Genomic DNA, 18,131 nt, shown 5'->3' with positions numbered 1-18,131 from the left:
GTGTTACTTGGGGCTGGAGAGATAGCTCAGAGGTTAAGAGCCCTGGCTGTTCTTGCAGAGGACCTGGGTTTGGTTCCAGGTACCCACAAGCTGGCTAATAATCACCAGTAACTCCAGTTTCAGGGACTCAGATGCCCTCTTCTGGCCTCCATGGGCATTGCATGGCATGGTGTACTTAACACATCCAAGCAAAACACTCATACACATAAAATAAAAATAAGTTTAAAAAATGTGTCACTCAGGTGCACTCACATACATGCAGGCAATACACTCATACACATAAAAATAATAAAATATATTTTTAAAATGTATCACTTAAGGATGAGAATACAACCTGAGAATTGTATCTTTAGACAGTTGGATTGCTGTGAAAACACTGAACATATTTACTTAATATGCCTGTGACAGCGCTAAACAATGTTTGGTGGCTCATGCCTGTAATCCCAACACTTGGGAAGTCGAGGCAAAGATGACAGTGAGTTTGAGACTATCCTGGGCTACATAGCGAGTTCCAGGCCAGCTAGGGCTATAAGGAGACCCTGTTTCAAAAAAGACAAAAAACAAACAAAACAAACAAAAAGCAAAACAGGACTGGGGATGTGGCTCAGTTGATAGAGTGCTTGCTTAGCATGCACAAAGCCCTGGGTTTGATCCCCAGAACCAAAGAAGACTGTGTGTAGTCGTGCATGCCTGTCATCCCAGCACCCAGGAGGCAAGAGAATCAGGAGGATCAAAAGTTTAAGGTGGGGACTGGAGAAATGGTTCATTGGTTAAGGGCACTGGCTGCTCTTGCAGAGGACTTGGGTTCAGTTCCCAGCACCCACATGGCGACTAAGAACTCTTCATAACTCCAGTTCCAGGGGATCCAATTCCCTCTTCTGGCCCCTGCAGGCATTGCATGATACAGGTGCACTTACATTCATACAGGCAAAACAGTTATAAACATATAAACATACATACATACATACATACATACATACATACATACACAAAATAAATAAATAAATATTTTTGGGTCTTTTTGAGATAGGTTCTCCTTGTAGCCTCAGCTGGCCTGGCACTCACTATGTAGACCAGGCTGGCCTTGATCTTACAGAGATCTGCCTGCCTCTGCCTCCTGAGTGCTCAGACTAAAGGCATGTGCCACCCACATGGCAATAAATAAATATTTTTAAAAGAAGTTCAAGGACTGGGCATGGGGGCGCACGCCTTTGGTCCCAGCACTTGGGAGGCAGAGACAGGCAGATCTTTGTGAGTTCAAGGCCAGCCTGGTCTACATAGTGAGTTTAGGTCAGCTAGGACTACAGGGAGACCCTGTCTCAAAAAAACAAAAAAAAAAAAAAAAAGTTCAAGGATATCCTTAGCTACATATAGAGTTTGAGGTCAGCCTGAGCTACATAAGACACTGTCTCAAAAAAGCAAAATTCTGTGTGTGTGTTGCTAGGGTAGAACCAAGGGTTTCTCCTATGCTAAATATCAGAACTCTACTACTGATCTGTATGCATATCCCTGACAATTGATTCTTGAGGTAGGGACTGTCCCACAGCTGAACCACAGTAGCTGTATCTGAGGAGAGTGAGGCACTTTCTCTGACTTTCATGCTGGAGCAGTTCCCCACCTCACCTCACCTTAACCGCTTTGTTTCTCTCACTACTAATCATTGTCTCAGTTTGCTCTCTCTCTCTCTCTCTCTCTCTCTCCTCTCTCTCTCCTCTCTCTCTCCTTCCCCCTCTCCCTCCCTCCCTCCCTCCCTCCTTCCCCTCGCTTCCTCTCTCTCTTCTTTCTCTTCCAAGTATTTATGGGGTTTTTCTTTCCAGAATTAAAACTTTTTGAAAAATTGACACTAAAATAGGAGATTACTATTTATAGCTTACAAAATAAAACATAATGATATGGTCTTGGTAGAATAACTGAACTTAAGCCTTCTGTGAGAAAACACAAACACAGGAAGTTGTAGAGATCATTAGTGTTGCTTTCTTCTAAATGAACAGCCTTCTGTGAGTCTGGCCTTTCCTGTAGGCTGGCACAACACTGTTGAACAGCCTACACAAAGAACCACTGTCTGAGCATGGCTGAAAACCGTAGTAATCTTGTAGCAACCTGGACATTTTACATCCATGAAATAAGAACTTGGGCATTGAACTAGCCGTTTCTTTTTATGTTTTTTCTTTTCCTCTTCCAAGGACAGATGTAGTAAATCTCTAGCCAAAGGCATGGTGACCGCTTCTCAGCACTGCCGCTCCAGGTCTCAGAGGTAAGCGGCTCCAGCCAGCGGCTGGCGAGAGCCCAGCATCAACTTATAGGGTTTTTATTTATTATCTGTCATCTATCATCTATTGTTGGGTGTGTGCATGCCATGATGTGCATGTAGAGGTCAGAGGATAACCTGTAGGAATCAGCTCTCTCGGCCACCATGTAGGTCCTGGGGATCAAATGCAGGTTATCAGCCTTGGTGGCAATCACCTTCACCTGTTAAGCTGAACTCCAACTATGTTTTAGTTAAAAAAATTTTTTTTCACTGACACATAACATAGAAGTACATTTACTTGTTTTGTCCTTTTGACACAAAGTCTCCCTGTAGACCCAGCTGGCCTTGAATTCCCTATGTAAACCAGGCTGGCTTCCATCTCACAGAGATCTGCCTACCTCTGCCTCCTGAGTGTTGGGATTAAAGGCGTGCACCACCACACTTAGCAGAAGTACATTTTTATAGGGTTCCCTTCCAGTCTCATTTTCTGTTTGCTTGCAGTGCTTGGAGATGGAACTTAAGGCCTTCCGTATGTCAGGAAGTGCTCTACCACTGAGCTAAACCCCCAACACTTCAGTTTCTCAGTCAATACCTCTAACAATCTTTCCTGGCTTGTTTTTGTTTACTAACTTTAAAATTATTTATTATTATTATGTGGGGGGGTAGTCATGTGGAGGCCAGAAGACAGCTTTGGGGAGTCAGTTCTCTCCCTCCACCTTTATGTAGGTTCTAGAGGTGGAACCTAGGGATGGAGCCTGGAGCTTCAGGCCTGCTAGGCAAGCACTGTACAGACAGAGCTTACTTTTCTGTTAATTAAATTTGTTTGGGGACTGGATATGGTAACACACACCTTTAATCTCAGCACTCAGGAGGCAGACCCAGGCTGATCTCTGTGAGTTTGAGGCCAGCCTAGTCTACATAGTGAGTTCCAGGCCAGCCAGGGCTGCATGGTCTTAGCTAAAAAACATTATTATTTTTTTGCTCTTTCTCAACTTCATACATGCATTTAATGCACTCTGATTACCCTAACCTACTACTCTTTTCTTATCCCTATCCCCAGGAAACCCCTCTTCCCTAAAAATACCAATCCCTTTCTCACATTCATTCCTTTTTGTTTTGTGACCCAATGAGTTTATCCAGGGCCATCTGTGTGACCAGGGGTTGAAAACTATCCATTAGAGCCCCATGGATGCAGCAGTGGGCATACAAATGAAAACACAACTCCCTTTCTCCAAATCTACCAGTAGCCAATAGTTCAACAGGGAGAGATAGTACTCCTAATTTGTATTGTATTTTATATGTATGAGTGTTTTGCCTGCTAGTGCACCTATGTGTGCAATGCCCACAGAGGGCAGAAGAGGGCGTCAGATCCCTGTAACTAGAGTTACAGATAGTTGTTAGCCACCATGTGGGTGCTGAGAACCAAACCAGGTCCTCTGCAAGAGCAGCCAGTGCTCTTAACCTATGAGCCATCTCTCCAGCCCCCCTAATTTATTTTAAAAGTTTTTAATATTTTTATTACATTTAAAAATCATATGTTTTTTTTATTTATTAGGGGGTATGTGCCACAGCACCCATGTGGAAGAACACAGGGCAACCTGTAGGAATCAGGTCTTTCCTCCCACCAGTCAGACTCAAGCGTATTTACTGGGACTCACAGAGATCTGCCTGCCTCTACCTCCAAAGTGGAGAACCGCCATGCCTGCAAATTTCCCTCACCTCTCCCTCTCTCCCAGTCTCTTCCTTATTCAGCCTCTAACTCATCCCTTCCCCTTCTTCCTACGCTCACCCATCACTCAGGACAGGTGATTGGGTACCCTTATAATCTTGCAGTGAAAGGTCCATACCGGAGGCTGGACAGAGGCTCAGAGATCAAGAGCACTGGCTGCTCTTACAGATGACCTGGATTCAGTTCCCAACACCCACATGGTGGCTCACAATTCCCTATAGCTTCAGTTCCAGGAGATCCAACGCCCTCTTCTGGCCTCTGCAGGCATTGCACACATAGGTGCACTAGCAGGCAAAACACTCATACACATACAAAAAATAATTTAAAGGCTCACACCTAGGGCTTCCCTTCACACTCCCACTCTGGAGATCCTTCACATGCAAGTGAGCTGAGGGGGGGTCCCTCTCACCTAAGGCCACACACCCCCAGACAGCCCGGCTACATTCAGCTAAGCCCACCCTTCTGGGCTGTGGTCACTCACCAGTGTCCAGAGGACATAGATGGTAAAGAGAGCGATGGTGAGCGCGATGAGCCCCACAGCCTCTAGCCGGCTATGCAGGCGTAGATGGTCCTGGGCCCCTCGCAGGCACAACCAGCCCGAGATGGCCGCCAGTGGTGTGATGAACAAAAAGCACACCATGTCACAGCACAGTGTCCGCTTCTCGCTCCGAGGCCCGGGGTCCTTCAGCCACTGTAGGGGCAGATCAGGGAGAAAGGGGAGATAAATCAAGAGAAATGGGCATGACTCACAAAAACCCCAGGGAACAAGGGCAGAAAGGGTCCCTGTTCCCCTGGCTAGTGAGGGAGATATAAAATGGAGTAGGATGGACTGCAGAGTGGCTCAGCTGGTAAAGCACTTGTCATGCAAGCCTGATGACCTGAGTTCAGTCCCCAGAGTCCACATAAAGGTAAAACCGACAGTACAATCACACTGTAGCACACACCCATCTGCACTCACATATCATAAACACACAATAGTAATTTAAATATTCTCCTTAAAATAAGGACAAGGGGCTGGAAAGATGGACTCGGTGGTTAAGAGCATTGGCTGCTCTTACAGAGGACCCAGCACCCTCATGACAGCTAACAACCATCAGGGGATCTGTCACCCTCTGCAGGCACTGCAGACATGAATATAGTTACATATAAATGGTCAAAAATACCCATACACATAAATAAATAAATTTTAAAAATAAAATAAAATAAAGGATGAGGGGCCAGTGAGATGGGTAAGCAGATAAAGGGGCTTGCTGCCAAGTCTGACAACCTGAATTTGATCCCCAGACTCTACATAGTTGAAGGAGAGAACTGACTCCCTGAAAGCTGTCCTCTGATTGCCACACAAGCACCATGGCACATGCACATGCACACACACACACACACACACACACACACACACACACACACACACACATACAAATAAATAAAAGAAATAAAAAAACTTTTTTTTTGCTGGGTGTGGTGGTATGAGCATTTAATCCCAGTCCTCAAGAGGCAGAAGCAAATGGATCTCTTGTGAGATTGAGGCCAGGCTGGTCCATATAGTGACTTCTAGGACTGGGATTAGAGAGGCCCTGTCAAAAAAAAAAATGGGGACAGCAGCTAGGGCAGTAAAGACCAGTCAGAACTCACAGATTAGGTAGAAAGGGAAACAGCGCCCTAGACTGCAGGATCAGCAGGTGCAAAGGCCCTGAGGTAGGCCTAGAGGACCGTCCAACCGTCACATAGACAGGACAGGAAGAGGGTTCAGGCAGAGCCTGGACCTCCCTCCCAGTGTTCCTCTTGGAGCCCAGTTCCCAGGTGGGACAGCTGGGCAGCACATCCTGGTTTCAGGACTGGATGCTGCTCCTGGTACTTCAGCCCAAGTGATGTCCTCCTGCAGTTGTCAGTCTTCCTCTGCCAGGGTGGCAAGCCACCTGGGAACACGCAGTCGCAATCCCAGCTGTCCCACTCCGGCCATGTGCTTGACCCACGAAACCTGGTGTGGCCACGCCCACTACTTTGAGGTCGCTCTCCTTTCTCCCTCTTTCCCACTTGTTTCTATGTGTGGACACACGTGGGAGAGTGCACATGCGTGTGTATACATTCGTGTGTGTCTGTGTGTGTGCTCACGCGCACACATATGTGTATCCGTGCGTCAAGGCCTAAGGATATCAGGAATGATCCTCAATCAGTCTTCCCTCTTTTTTTCTTTTCTTTTCTTTTGTCTTTTTGAGACAAGGTCTCCCTGTAGTCCCAGCTGTCCTGGAACTCACTGTGTAGACCAGGCTGGCCTTGAACTCACAGAGATCCACCTGCCTCTGCCTCCCGAGTGCTGGGATTAAAGACGTTCGCCACCACGCCTGGCTGTCTTCTCTTTTATTCATTGACACAGGCTCTCTCAATCAAAGTCAGAGCCTGCCCATTTGGCTAGTCTTGTTAGCTAGGTTGCTCCACCTTCCCAGGCTAGAATTACAGCAGCCAGCAAATGCACCACCTGACACCTTCATGGGTTCTGGGGTTCTGAACTCCAGCCATCTTTTCTTTTTTTTTTTTTTAAAGACAGAATCTTATATAGCCCAGTCTGGCTTCAAACTCCCTATATAGCCAAAGATAACCTTATACTTCTGATCACAGTGCCCCATCCCAAGTCCTGAGATTACAGGTTTGTACCACCACATCTTATTGGGTTCTAGGGATTAAACTTGGGGCTTCATGAGGCAAACATTCTGCTACTGAGGAACACTTCCAGCCCCTTTTCTTTTTTAAAAACATTATTTATGCTGGGCGTGGTGGTGCACACCTTTAATCCCAGCACTCAGGAGGCAGAGGCAGGCGGATCTCTGAGTTCAAGGCCAGCCTGGTCTACATAGTGAGTTCCAGGACAGTTGGGGTTACAGGGAGACCCTGTCTCAAAAAGACCCCCCCAAAATTATTTACTTATTTTTATTTTATATGTATGAATATTTTGCCCACATGTATGTAAGTGCACCACATGCACGCAATATGCAAGAGACCAGAAGAGGGTACTAGATTCCCTGGAACTGGAGTTACAGACAGTGTAGGCAGTCATGTGGGTGCTAGGAACAGAACCCCAGTCCTCTGCAAGATCAGCCAATGCTTTTAACAGCTGAGACAGCTCTCCAGCACCACCCTCCCCTCTTTGAGCTTGCCTACTCCAGCCATTTAAGCTTCTTCGGGCCTTTGCTCTTGTGCCCTCTGCAAGGACTGCCCTTCCCAAGTCTCTCTGAATCCCTGACTCCTTTTTAATCCTTTAGGTCTCAACTTATGAATTTGGGGATTCACCTCCTGTGAAGGCCCCCCTTTCTCTCAATTTAATATATTTTTAAATTTTAATTTTATGTGTATGAGTGTTTAGCCTGCATGTAAGTGCACCAAGTCCATGCAAACTGACAGAGACCAAAAGAGGGCATTGGATCCCCTGGAACTGGAGTTACAAATGGTTGTTAGCCACCATGTGGGTGCTGGAACTGAACCCCAGTCTTCTGTAAGAGCAGTGAGTACTCTTAACCACTGAGCCAGCTCTCTAGCCCCCTCCCTCACATTAAATATCTCTCTCTTTCTCTCTCTCTCTCTCTCTCTCTCTCTCTCTCTCTCTCCCCCCCCACTTCCCTCCCTCTCTCTACTGGTGTACTAAACGCTGCAGGGCACAAGTAAAGGTCAGAGGGTAACTCTGGGTGTCCATCAGGTCCTCCCATTCCATCTTGTTTAAGAGAGGGTCTTTTAGTGTTTGCTGCTGCACACACCAGACTAGCAGGCCCAGAAGCTTCCAGAGATTCTCCTGTTTCCACCTCCCATTTTGCTGTAGGAACACTTGAACTGCAGACATGAGCTACCATGCCTGGCTTTACATCGGTTCTTAGGATTCGAACTCAGGTCCTCATGCTTGCAAGGCAGGTGTTATACTCACTGAGCTACCTCCCCAGCTCCCAAGGTCTGTCTTGCCCCGCCAAGTGTTGTCCCATACATACCCACTCCTGCAATGTTTTACTGTGATGGTTACTGTTAAATGTCAACTTTACAGAATCTGTGAAGAGAGTCTCAGTGGGGGATTGTTTAGATCAGGTTGGCCTATGGGCCTGCTTGTGAACAAGTTTCTTTTCTTTAAAAAAAATTTTTTTTAATCAATTAATTTTTATTTTGTGTGTGTGTTTTGCTCGCATTCGTGTCATGCAATGCCTGTGGAAGCCAGAAGAGGGCATCAAATCCCCAGGAACTGGAGTTGCAGATGGTTGTTAGCTGCCATGTGGGTGCTGGGAACAGAACCCAGGTCCTCTGCAAGAGCTTCCAGTACTCTTAACTGCCGAGCTATCTCTGTAGCCCCTGACATTCTATTTCTAAAAAACAAAAAAGCAGCCCAGGCAAGGTGGTGCATGCTTGTAATCCCAGTGTTCAGGGGCAGAGGCAGAAGGAGAGTAGCAAATTCAAGGCCAATCTGGCTCATCAGGACTACATGGTGAGATTCAGTCTCCAAAAAACAGCAGGGGTGTGGGGGTGTGAGGGTGTGGATAGAGACTGTCAGGAGCTGGAAATGTGGCTGAGTTGGCAGAGCACTTGCCTAGCATGCAGGAGGCTCTGGGTTCCATCCCCAGCAATGCTTAAAATGGATATGATATTGCATGGGTGTGATCCTAGCACTCAGCAAGTAGAGGCCAGAAGATCAGGAATTGAAGGCTAATCTCAGATACATAGCTAGTGTGAGGTCAGGCTGGGATACATGAGTCCCTATTTTAAAAACAGAAGAACAGGATTTGGAGCGATGGCTCAGAGGTTACAAGTACTGGCTGCTCCTCCAGAGGACCCAGGTTCACCCCAGTTCCTGGGGATCCAACGCCCTCTTCCAGTCTCTGCAGGCATTTGCAGGACATGGGTATACTCACATTAAGGCAAAACACATAGACACATAAATAAAAATTAAAATAAAAATTTTAATATTTAAATAAAAAGCCAGGTATGGTGGCATATGCCTTTAATCCATCACTCAGGAGGCAGAGGCAGAGACAAGGAGATCTCTGAGTTCAAGGCTAGGCTTTCTACATATGGAATTATAGGCCAGTTAGGGCTACAGGGAGGCACTATCTCAAAAATAAATAAATAAATAAATAAATAAATAAATAAATAAAAATCCACAAAAACAAAAAACAAAAGAAAAAGAACAAACTAAAACAGAGATAAGAGACAGAGACACAAACGGAGAAAGACTCTCCAACCTCAGACAAGGGCCCCACACCCATTGGCAGATTTGCTCTAGACAAGCTGCTTCCCCTGCCTATAGGGACACCTCCTGCCTGTTCCTTAAGTCTCCCCAAAACCCACTCTGGACAACTGGTCTCCCCCTAGCACATATACCTCTGTGAGAGGTCGGGGCCGCTTTTCCACCGCAAACTCCGTGTGGCACAGCTCGCAGTAGCTGGTGTTGGAAGAGGACAGCCATTTCTCCAAGCAGCTCTTGTGCACAGCTCCCAGTGTGCCAGTGCAGCCGCAAGGGGACAGCAAGCTCTCCCCGTTGGCTCCCTCATGGCAGATCCGGCAAAAGGGACAGTCACTGGATAGACAGAGATAAGATTAATGAAATGATGGTGGGGCTTCCTGCATGTACCTTTGTCACTACTAAGTTACAAGCTTACTGTCACTTACATGTCACTAAATTACATGCTGCTGTAGTGAACTCCCAGTTATCCTGCAACAGCCCAGCTCCAAATATCCTCTGCTTCTGGAAGCTTTTTCAAACTCCTTCCACAGGGCTACTGAGGGTATGTTTTAAGTCTAGAGTGTGAGCCTTGTACACTTGCCTGCCTGATACTCTCATTTTTCCTGCAATACCATCTTGATTGTCCTAAGTAAAGACCCACTCTGAATTCTTGGTCCTTGTGATGGTCTGTCAACTTGATAGGATCTAGAATCACATTAGAAACAAATCTCTGGACATGTCTGAGTGGGATTTTCTAGATTTGGTTAACTGAAGTGGGAAGACCCACCCTAAACATGGGTGGCACCATTCTATGGGAAAGAGTCTTGGGATGAATAAAGAGGAGAAAAGTGGTACATGCCTTTAATCCCAGCACTCAGAAGGCAGAGGCAGGCAGATCTCTGTGAGTTCAAGGACAATTTATATACCAAGTTTCCTCCTACTAGGCAAAGAAAGCAAGAAAACACCCTAGGAATGCCTTCCTGTGCCTTGCACTGATCCTATGAAGGGAGAGAAGTGGGGGAGGGAGGGAGGGAGGGAGGGAGGAAGGGAGGGAAAAGCAGGGTCAGTGAGACAGCTCAGCTAGTAAAGGTACTTGCTGCCAAGCATGACAACCTGAATTCGATCCCCAGGACCCATAGGGTGGAAGGAGAGAACTGACTCCTGAAAGTTCTGATCTCCACATGCATGCACCAGTGCATACACATACATAGAAAAAAATTTTATTTTAGGTATATGAGCGTTTTGCCTGCATGTATGTAAGTGCACCCATGCAGTGCCCTCAGAAGCAGGAAGAGGGCATCAGATCTTCTGGAACTGGAGTTACAGACAGTTGTTAGCTGCCATGTGGGTGCTGGGAACCAAACCCAAGTCTTCTGCTAGATCAGCCAGCTCTTATTGATGAGCTATCTCTCCAGCCCTTATTTTTTATGTGTGTGAGTGTTTTGCCTGCATGTATGTAAGTGCATCTGTATTGTGAAATGCCTGCAGAGGCCAGAAGAGGGGGTCAGATCCCCTGAATGGGAGTTACAGATGATTGTTAGCTGTCATGTGGTTGCAGGGAATCGAACCCAGGTCCTCTGCAAGAGCAGCCAGTGCTTTTAACCACTGAGCCATTTTTCCAGCCCCACTAAGGAAATTTTAAAAAGGAGTACAAGCACTCATCTCTCCTTTCCTAACGTTGGATGCGAAGTGACCAGATGCCTCACACTCCTGCTGCTGCTGTAACTTCCCCACCATGATGGGCTGTAACCTGGAACTGTGAGACAAAATAACCCTCCTTTCTGAAGCTGCTTCTGTCAGGTATTTTGTTACAGTAAGCAGACAAGTAACTAATACAGTCCTCTAGGACTAGGGCAGAGCTGGGGACATCAGTCCTGACCAATCAGGACACTACCCACCCCAGGTTGTGAGGACCATCTTGGAGAAAGGTTTGTATGATGTAATCAGAGGCAATGAGAGTTTCTGAATCCCCTACCCCAACCCCCAAAACAAAACAGCCAGATTAATGCAAGCCTGAAGCTGCTGGCAGTCTCCTAGTCTCCATGTGGTGCAGTCAAGCACAAGAAAAGGCAGAGCCAAGGAACAGGAACACAGCCCTCAGAACCGGGGCATGGTGGTGGCCCAGGTCTGTCATCCCAGGACTTAGGAGACTTCAAGGCCAGCTCAGGTTACATAGTGAAATCTTTTCTCAATTAAAAAAGAAGCAAAAGGGGGCCAGAGACATTGCTCTGTGGTTAAGAACACTGGCTGTGGGGCTGGAGAGAGGGTTCAGCAGTTAAGAGCACTGACTGCTCTTGCAGAGGACCTGGGTTCGATTCCCAGCACCCCCACAGCAGCTATGAACCGTCCTTAACTCCAGTTCCAGGAGAATCCAAAGCCCTCTTCTGACCTCCACAGCATTGCACGACACGGGTGCACTCACATACACGCAGGCAAGACACTCATACACATAAATAAAAATAATAAAAAAATATTTTTTTAAATAAAAGAACACTGGCTGTTCTTGGAGAAGGCCCAGGTTCGAATCTCAGCACCCACATGGTGGCTAACAACCGTCTGTAACTCCAGTTCCAGGAGATCCAACACTGTCTTCTGTTCTCCAAGGGCCTTGCACAACTTACATGCATGTAGGCATAACACTCTTACACATAAAATAAAAATAAATAATAATATTTTTTTAAAAAAAAAGCAAAAGGGTGCCGACAACACAGCATACAGTAACAGGGATATCAGAGTATAAGGGCTCTAGTGGGGGGAGGGAGGCTATGGGAGGGAAGTGGGTGTAAAAAAATAAAATAAATAAATAATAAATAAAGAAAGAAAGAAAGAAGCAAAAGGAGTTGGGTGTGGTGGTACACACCTTCAAACCCAGGCAGGTGGATCTCTGTGAGATTGAGGTCACCCTGGTCTATGTAGTGAGTTCCAGGCCAGCTGATGCTACATGGAGATGCTATTTCAAAAAAAGGAGGAGTAGGAGGAAGAGGAGGAGGGGGAAGAGAAGGAGGAAGAGAAGGAGGCAGAGGAAGAAGAGGAAAAAGAGGAGGAAGACTAGGGAGATGGCTCAGGGAAAAGATGCTTGCCATGAGAGGATGAATCCCTGGGACCTATGAAAAGATGAGCAGAGCAGTGTGGGTGTCTAACCCCAGCGCGTCTGCAGTGAGATGGAAGACGGAAGAATCCCCAGAAGGTTAGCGTGCATACAGCATCAAACATCAAGACCTTATTTCAAACAAGATGGAAGACAAGGACAGATGCCTGAGGTTGTCCTGTCCTTCATGTGTGCACTCATACTCACACCCATACACACACCCAAACTCACACCCATAGCACACACATCCCGTACACAGATATTTTTAAAAATATTTTATTTATTATTTTTATTTTATGTGAATGAGTGTTAGGCCTGCATGTAGGTAAGTGCACCCAAGTCGTGCAATGCCTGCGGAGGTCAGAAGAGGCTGTCGGATCCCCTGGAACTGGAATTACGGACAGTTGTTAGCTACCATGTGGGTGCTGGGACTCAAACCCATGTCTTCTGCAAGAATAACCAGTGTTCTTAACTACTGAGCCATCTCTCCAGCCCCACACACAAGATTTAAGATATACAAACACAAAAAAATCAACAAATTTTAAAAAATGAATTATATTTGAGGAGGAAGCATGGAAATTTACATCATGGTAATTAGTAGAGGTGATAAACATTACCATTGAAATCTACCCATGACTTTATAGACATACACAGGTGCCAAGGACCTGAGTGCAACCGATTATGACTAGTAATCATCAGATACATACAGATCAGAGACGCATGCGCCAAAATCTCAATGTTATTAGCAAAAGCAATGGGTCTTTCTATAAGAAACAGTATATTTTAAAATGAAATGGGGGCTGGAGAGATGGCTCACTGCTCTTTCAGAGGACCCGGGTTCGATTCCCAGCACCCACATGGTGGCTATGAACCATCCTTAACTTCAGTTCCAGGGGAATCCAAAGCCCTCTTCTGACCTCTGCGGCATTTGCACGACACGGGTGCATTCACATACATGCAGGCAATACACTTATACACATAAAATAAAAATAATAAAATAAAAATGGAGAAATGGAGATCTTTTTTAAAGGTTAAAAACTCATTCAAGTTTATGTCTCACAGGGCTTACACTGAGTTCAATATTGCATAACTGTATTAATTCAACAGCGAACCTAAAAATTTTATAGCCACTTTTGAAAGAAATGTATCTTTGCTCTGGAAACTGTTATTGAGTATGTTAAGGCTGTAATAAAATGCTTCTTCTTAAAAAAAAAAATAAAGACATTATCAGAGTCCCTGGATCTACCCCCACCTGAAGGTTACACTTCTTAAGAAACCTATGTGTTTGAGAAAATTACTCATTCTCCAGCTGTGCAGGGGGAAACAGGGTGGATGAGTCCACAGGCAGAAAAATAGCTGCCTGGGAAAGTCTCCAGTCATAGTTCAGTTTCTGGGGAAGTTGGGTTCTTCCTGGGGCAGCTCAGGAAGGCAAGAGGTGTGGCTTAGTGGACCCACAGGCTATCCAGTACATGAGTCATTGTTTTCCAAACATTTCTGCCCAGAAAGAGGCTGTCGGGCACACACACACACACACACACACACACACACACACACACACACACGGCTCTACGGCTCTGTTTCCCAGATAAGGCCATTTCCCTGCAAACCCTTTTCTCTCCTTTTCTTAGGTTTTCCTGTTGTGGTGTGGAGGCCTGGCTACTTTTAAAAGCACTGAACAGGAGGCTGGGGCTGTTGCTCGGCTAGTAGGGTGCTTACCTAGTATGTGTGAAGCCCTGGCTTCCATCCCATAAACCAGTGCTGGTGCATACCTATGATCCCAGCACTTTGGAGGTGGAGGCAGGAGAATAAGGAGTTTAAGGTTGGAGACGAGCCTGAGCTAAATGAGACCCTCTCAAAGCAAGGAAGTAAGTAAACAAAAATGCCCAGCAGACTGGAGCCCAAAAGACAAAGCTCACATCATTCTTTCAGTCCAGTCCCTAAGCTGCTGTTCCCTTTTACAACGTCAAAAGAGCATTGTAATCACTGAGGAGATGGCTCAGTGAGTAAAGCACTTGGCATGCAAGCCCTTTAAGGACTGCAGTTAGCATCTTTAGAACCCACATAAATGCCGAGTGGGTGTGGACACCCATCCATAATCCCAGCACTTGGGAATTATAGACAGTGGATCCCCAGAACAAGCTGGGAAGCTAGGCTAGCCAAATCAGTGAGCTCTGGGCTCATGGGAGAGTCTCAGTCTCTGCCCCTCTCCATATATATATTGAAGACAGAGGGAGGAAGGCACCAAACATCAACCTCTGGCCTCCACATGCATGTACACACATACACATATACACACATGACCACACACATGCAAACACAAGCAAACACACATACACTGGTACACCACAAACACACGTTAAAAAAAAAAAGCATTCAAGCTGTTCTCTCTCTCTCTCTCTCTCTCCCTCTCTTGACTTTTTGAGACAGGGTCTCCCTGTAGCCCCAGTGGCCTAGAACTCACTATATAGACCAGACTGGCCTTGACCTCACAGAGACCCACCTGCCTCTGCCTCCTGAGTACTGGGATTAAAGGCGTATGCCCTGACACGCAGGCTCCCTCCCTCCTTTCTTTCTTTTTCTTTTTTTCCTTTCTTTTGATACAGGGTCTCACTATGTAAACCAGGCTGGCTTTAAAAACTCAGAGATCCTCCTGAGTGCTGGGATTAAAGGCATGCACCACCATCCACCGGCAATCCTTCCTTCCTTCCTTCCTTCCTTCCTTCCTTCCTTCCTTCCTCCTTACTTTTTCTTTTTTTTTTTTTTCAGACAGAGTCTCTCTGTAGCCCCAGCAGGCCTGGAATTTGCTATGTAGACCAGTCTCACAGAGATCCAGTTATCTCTGCCTCCTGAGTGCTGGGATCAAAGGTATGCACCACCATGCCCAGTTAATCTTTTGTTTTTGTTTATTTTTGAGACAGGGCATCAGGTAGCCCAGGCTGGCCTCAAACTTGATACATAGCTGACCATAAACTTGAACTTCTGACCCTTCCTGCCTGCACCTTCTGAGTGATGGGTGGCAAGTGTGTGTCACCCATCCTGTCACCATACCCTGTTTTATGCGGTGTTGGAGCCACATCCCAGTCCCAGCATTTTATTCAGTGAATAAACCTTTGCTGCTGTTACTAATTTTTTGTTTGTGTGTTTTGCTTTGTTTTGTTGAGACAGGGTCTCAAAAAACATCTGTAGCCTGGAACTCGCTATGTAGACCAGGCTGGCCTCAGTCTCACAGAGATTCACCTGCGTCTACCTCTGAATGCTGGGATGAAAGGTGTTCACCAAGTGCTTGGCCTTGCTTTCTTTTTTTAAAGAACATACTTATTTATTTTCTAGTTATGCATATGAGGGAGGGAGATATGTAAAGAGGGTGTTGGATCTTCTAGAGCTGGTGCTACAGTTGTGAACTCCCACCCCACATGGGTGCTGGGATCCGAATTCAGCTCCTCAGCAAGAACAGTACTGGCTCCTAACTGCTGAACTACCTCTCCAGTCCCCGAGCTCCTTTCTAATTCTATGTCTTGATTGGCCCTGCTCTACACACAAACATAAAAATTGACTGGAGGCTCTGTCAAGATGGCTTAGTGGGTAAAGGCACTAGCTGCCAAGCTTGATGACCTGAGTTTAATCTTCAGCACTCACATGATGGAAGGAGAGAACTGACTCCCCCAAGTTGTCCTCTGACCTCCACATATGCATGTGTGTGTGCGCACACACTAAAAAATTAGAATTTTTTAAAAAAATGTTCACAGGAAAGCTGGGCATGGTGGCACACGCCTTTAGTCCCAGCACTTGGGAGAGAGAGGCAGGCAGATCTGTGTGAGATCGAGGCCAGCTCGGTCTACACAGTGAGTGCCAGGCCAGCTGGGGCTACAGGGAGACCCTGTCTCAGAAAGATTTAAAAAAAAAAAAAAAAAAGTTCACAGGAAAGGAATTCCCAATCCAGAAAGCAACTCAAAATGGAAGTGGTGAGAGCCTCCAGGTAGAGCCAAATCAGTTTGGAGTTTCCCTGGGAAGCCCTGGGAGCAGCAAATTCAGACAGAGGGAAGGAACGAAACTTAAGATTTATTAAGAACTTACTATGTATGCGGCACTTTGGGGCTGTTTTCGGTTTTCTTTTTGTTTTAGTTAATTTATTTATCTTGTGTATGCATGCGAGTGCAGGTGTGTGTGTGTGTGAAGGTGGAAGTCAGAGGACCCCTCAGGTACACCTTCCACTTTGTTTGAGGCAGTGTTTCTGCTGTTCGCTGCTGCATATGCCCGCCTAGCTGGCTCATGAACTTCTGGAATTTCACCCATTTCCACCTCCCATCTCCACCTAGAAGTGTGTGTGGGATTATAGACTTGAGCTACCATACCTGAATTTTTACCTGCATGGTGGGATTTGAACTCAGATCCTCACACTTACACAGCAGGTGCTTTACCCATTGAATCATCTTTCTAGCCATTTATTTATTTAATTTTTATTTATTTTTGAGACAGAATCCCACATTACCCAGGCTGACCTTTAATTTGCTGTACAGTGAAAAAGGACCTTGAACTCTTGATCATCCTGCACCTACCTCCCAGGGCTAGGATGGCAGGCATACACTACCATGCCTGGTTTTGTTTTTATTTTATGAAACAGGTTCTCCCTCTGTAGCCCAGGCAATGAATTCACCTGTGTAGCACAAGCCAGGCTCAAACGGATGACCTCCTTGCCTCAGCTCCCCGAGTGCTACACCACTGCGCCCTACAAGCTGCATTCCAAGTGCAACATAAGCTTCCTTCTGTCTCATTCTGCAGTAAGCCTGAGAGGAAAGTGCTCTCTATAGCCCCCACTTTCCAAATATTCAGAGTTCCAAGAAGCGGCACAGTGCTGCACATTTGTAATCTTCCAGAAGGTAGACACAGGGAGATCATGAGTTCAAGGCCAGCCAAGCTACATACCAAGTTTGGGGTCAGCATGGGTTACATGAAACCCTGTCTCAAAAAGAAAAAAAAAAAGTAGCCAGGCATGGTGGCGCACGCCTTTAATCTCAGCATTCAGGAGGCAGAGGCAGGCAGATCTCTGTGAGATAGAGGCCAGCCTGGTCTATATAGTGTTTCAGGCCAGCTGGGGCTACAGGGAGGCCCTGTCTCAAAAAAAGGGGTGGTTGCTGGAGCTGGAGAAACAGCTTAATGGTTAAGAGCACTGACTGCTTTTGCAGAGGACCTGGGTTCGGTTCCCAGCACCCACATGGTAGCTAACAATCATCCTTAACTCCAGTTCCAGGGGATCCAACACCCTGTTTCTGGCCTCCATGGATTTGCACGCGAGTGCACTTACATTTATGAAGGTAATACACTCACACACATAAAATATAAATAAATAAGTAATGTTTTAAGAAGGAAGGAAAGAAGGAGGAAAGGAAGAAGGGAAAGAAAGGAAGGAAGACCTGGAAGTTATTACTGTATGAGTGTGTGTATGTGTGTGTGTGTGTGTGTGTGTGTGAGAGAGAGAGAGAGAGAGAGAGAGAGAGAGAGAGAGAGACAGAGACAGAGAGAGATGGAGAGAGAGAGGAGTATAGAGGTGTATGTGCCTGTGCACATGCATGTGGTGGCCCAAGCAGCATGTCAAGTGTTTTCCTTTACAGGCTCTCTAACTAAATGGGAAACTTGCATTTTGAGCTCTGTTGGCTGCATTAGCCAATGTGGTGGTTTGAATGAGACTGTCCCCCATAGGCTCCAAGTACTTGGGCATTTTGTCCCCAGCTGGTGGCTCTCTTTTGGGAGGTCTTAGAAGATGTGGCCATGCTAGAAGAATCATGTCATTGGGGGTGGGCTTAGAGAGCTCTTAAGCCCTGCCAGATTTCCAGTCACTCTACTTCTTGTGCCTGCTTGAAGATGTGAGAGCTTAGCT

At 46.2% G+C, this 18,131-nt stretch overlaps 1 protein-coding gene and 1 pseudogene across 4 annotated transcripts in view; both read right to left on the bottom strand.

Annotated features, from left to right (window-relative positions):
* The window catches only part of March2 (membrane associated ring-CH-type finger 2), a 35,006-nt gene that overhangs the window by 3,668 nt on the left and 13,207 nt on the right, over positions 1 to 18,131 (bottom strand). For all 4 annotated transcript variants that reach the window (XM_008844570.3, XM_008844569.3, XM_017800996.2 and 1 more), the window contains exons 3-4: positions 9,327 to 9,522; positions 4,459 to 4,668 (exon numbers count right to left, since the gene is read on the bottom strand). In XM_008844570.3, coding sequence (XP_008842792.1) covers positions 4,459 to 4,668; positions 9,327 to 9,522 — 406 coding nt within the window. The remainder of the gene's footprint in view (positions 1 to 4,458; positions 4,669 to 9,326; positions 9,523 to 18,131) is intronic.
* Positions 1,807 to 2,573, bottom strand: LOC103743319 (annotated as a pseudogene).

Source organism: Nannospalax galili, unplaced genomic scaffold (assembly GCF_000622305.1).
Source record: "Nannospalax galili isolate Female #2095 unplaced genomic scaffold, S.galili_v1.0 scaffold262, whole genome shotgun sequence".
NCBI classification, from domain to species: Eukaryota; Metazoa; Chordata; class Mammalia; order Rodentia; family Spalacidae; genus Nannospalax; species Nannospalax galili.
This window is presented reverse-complemented; position numbering and strand designations above follow the sequence as displayed.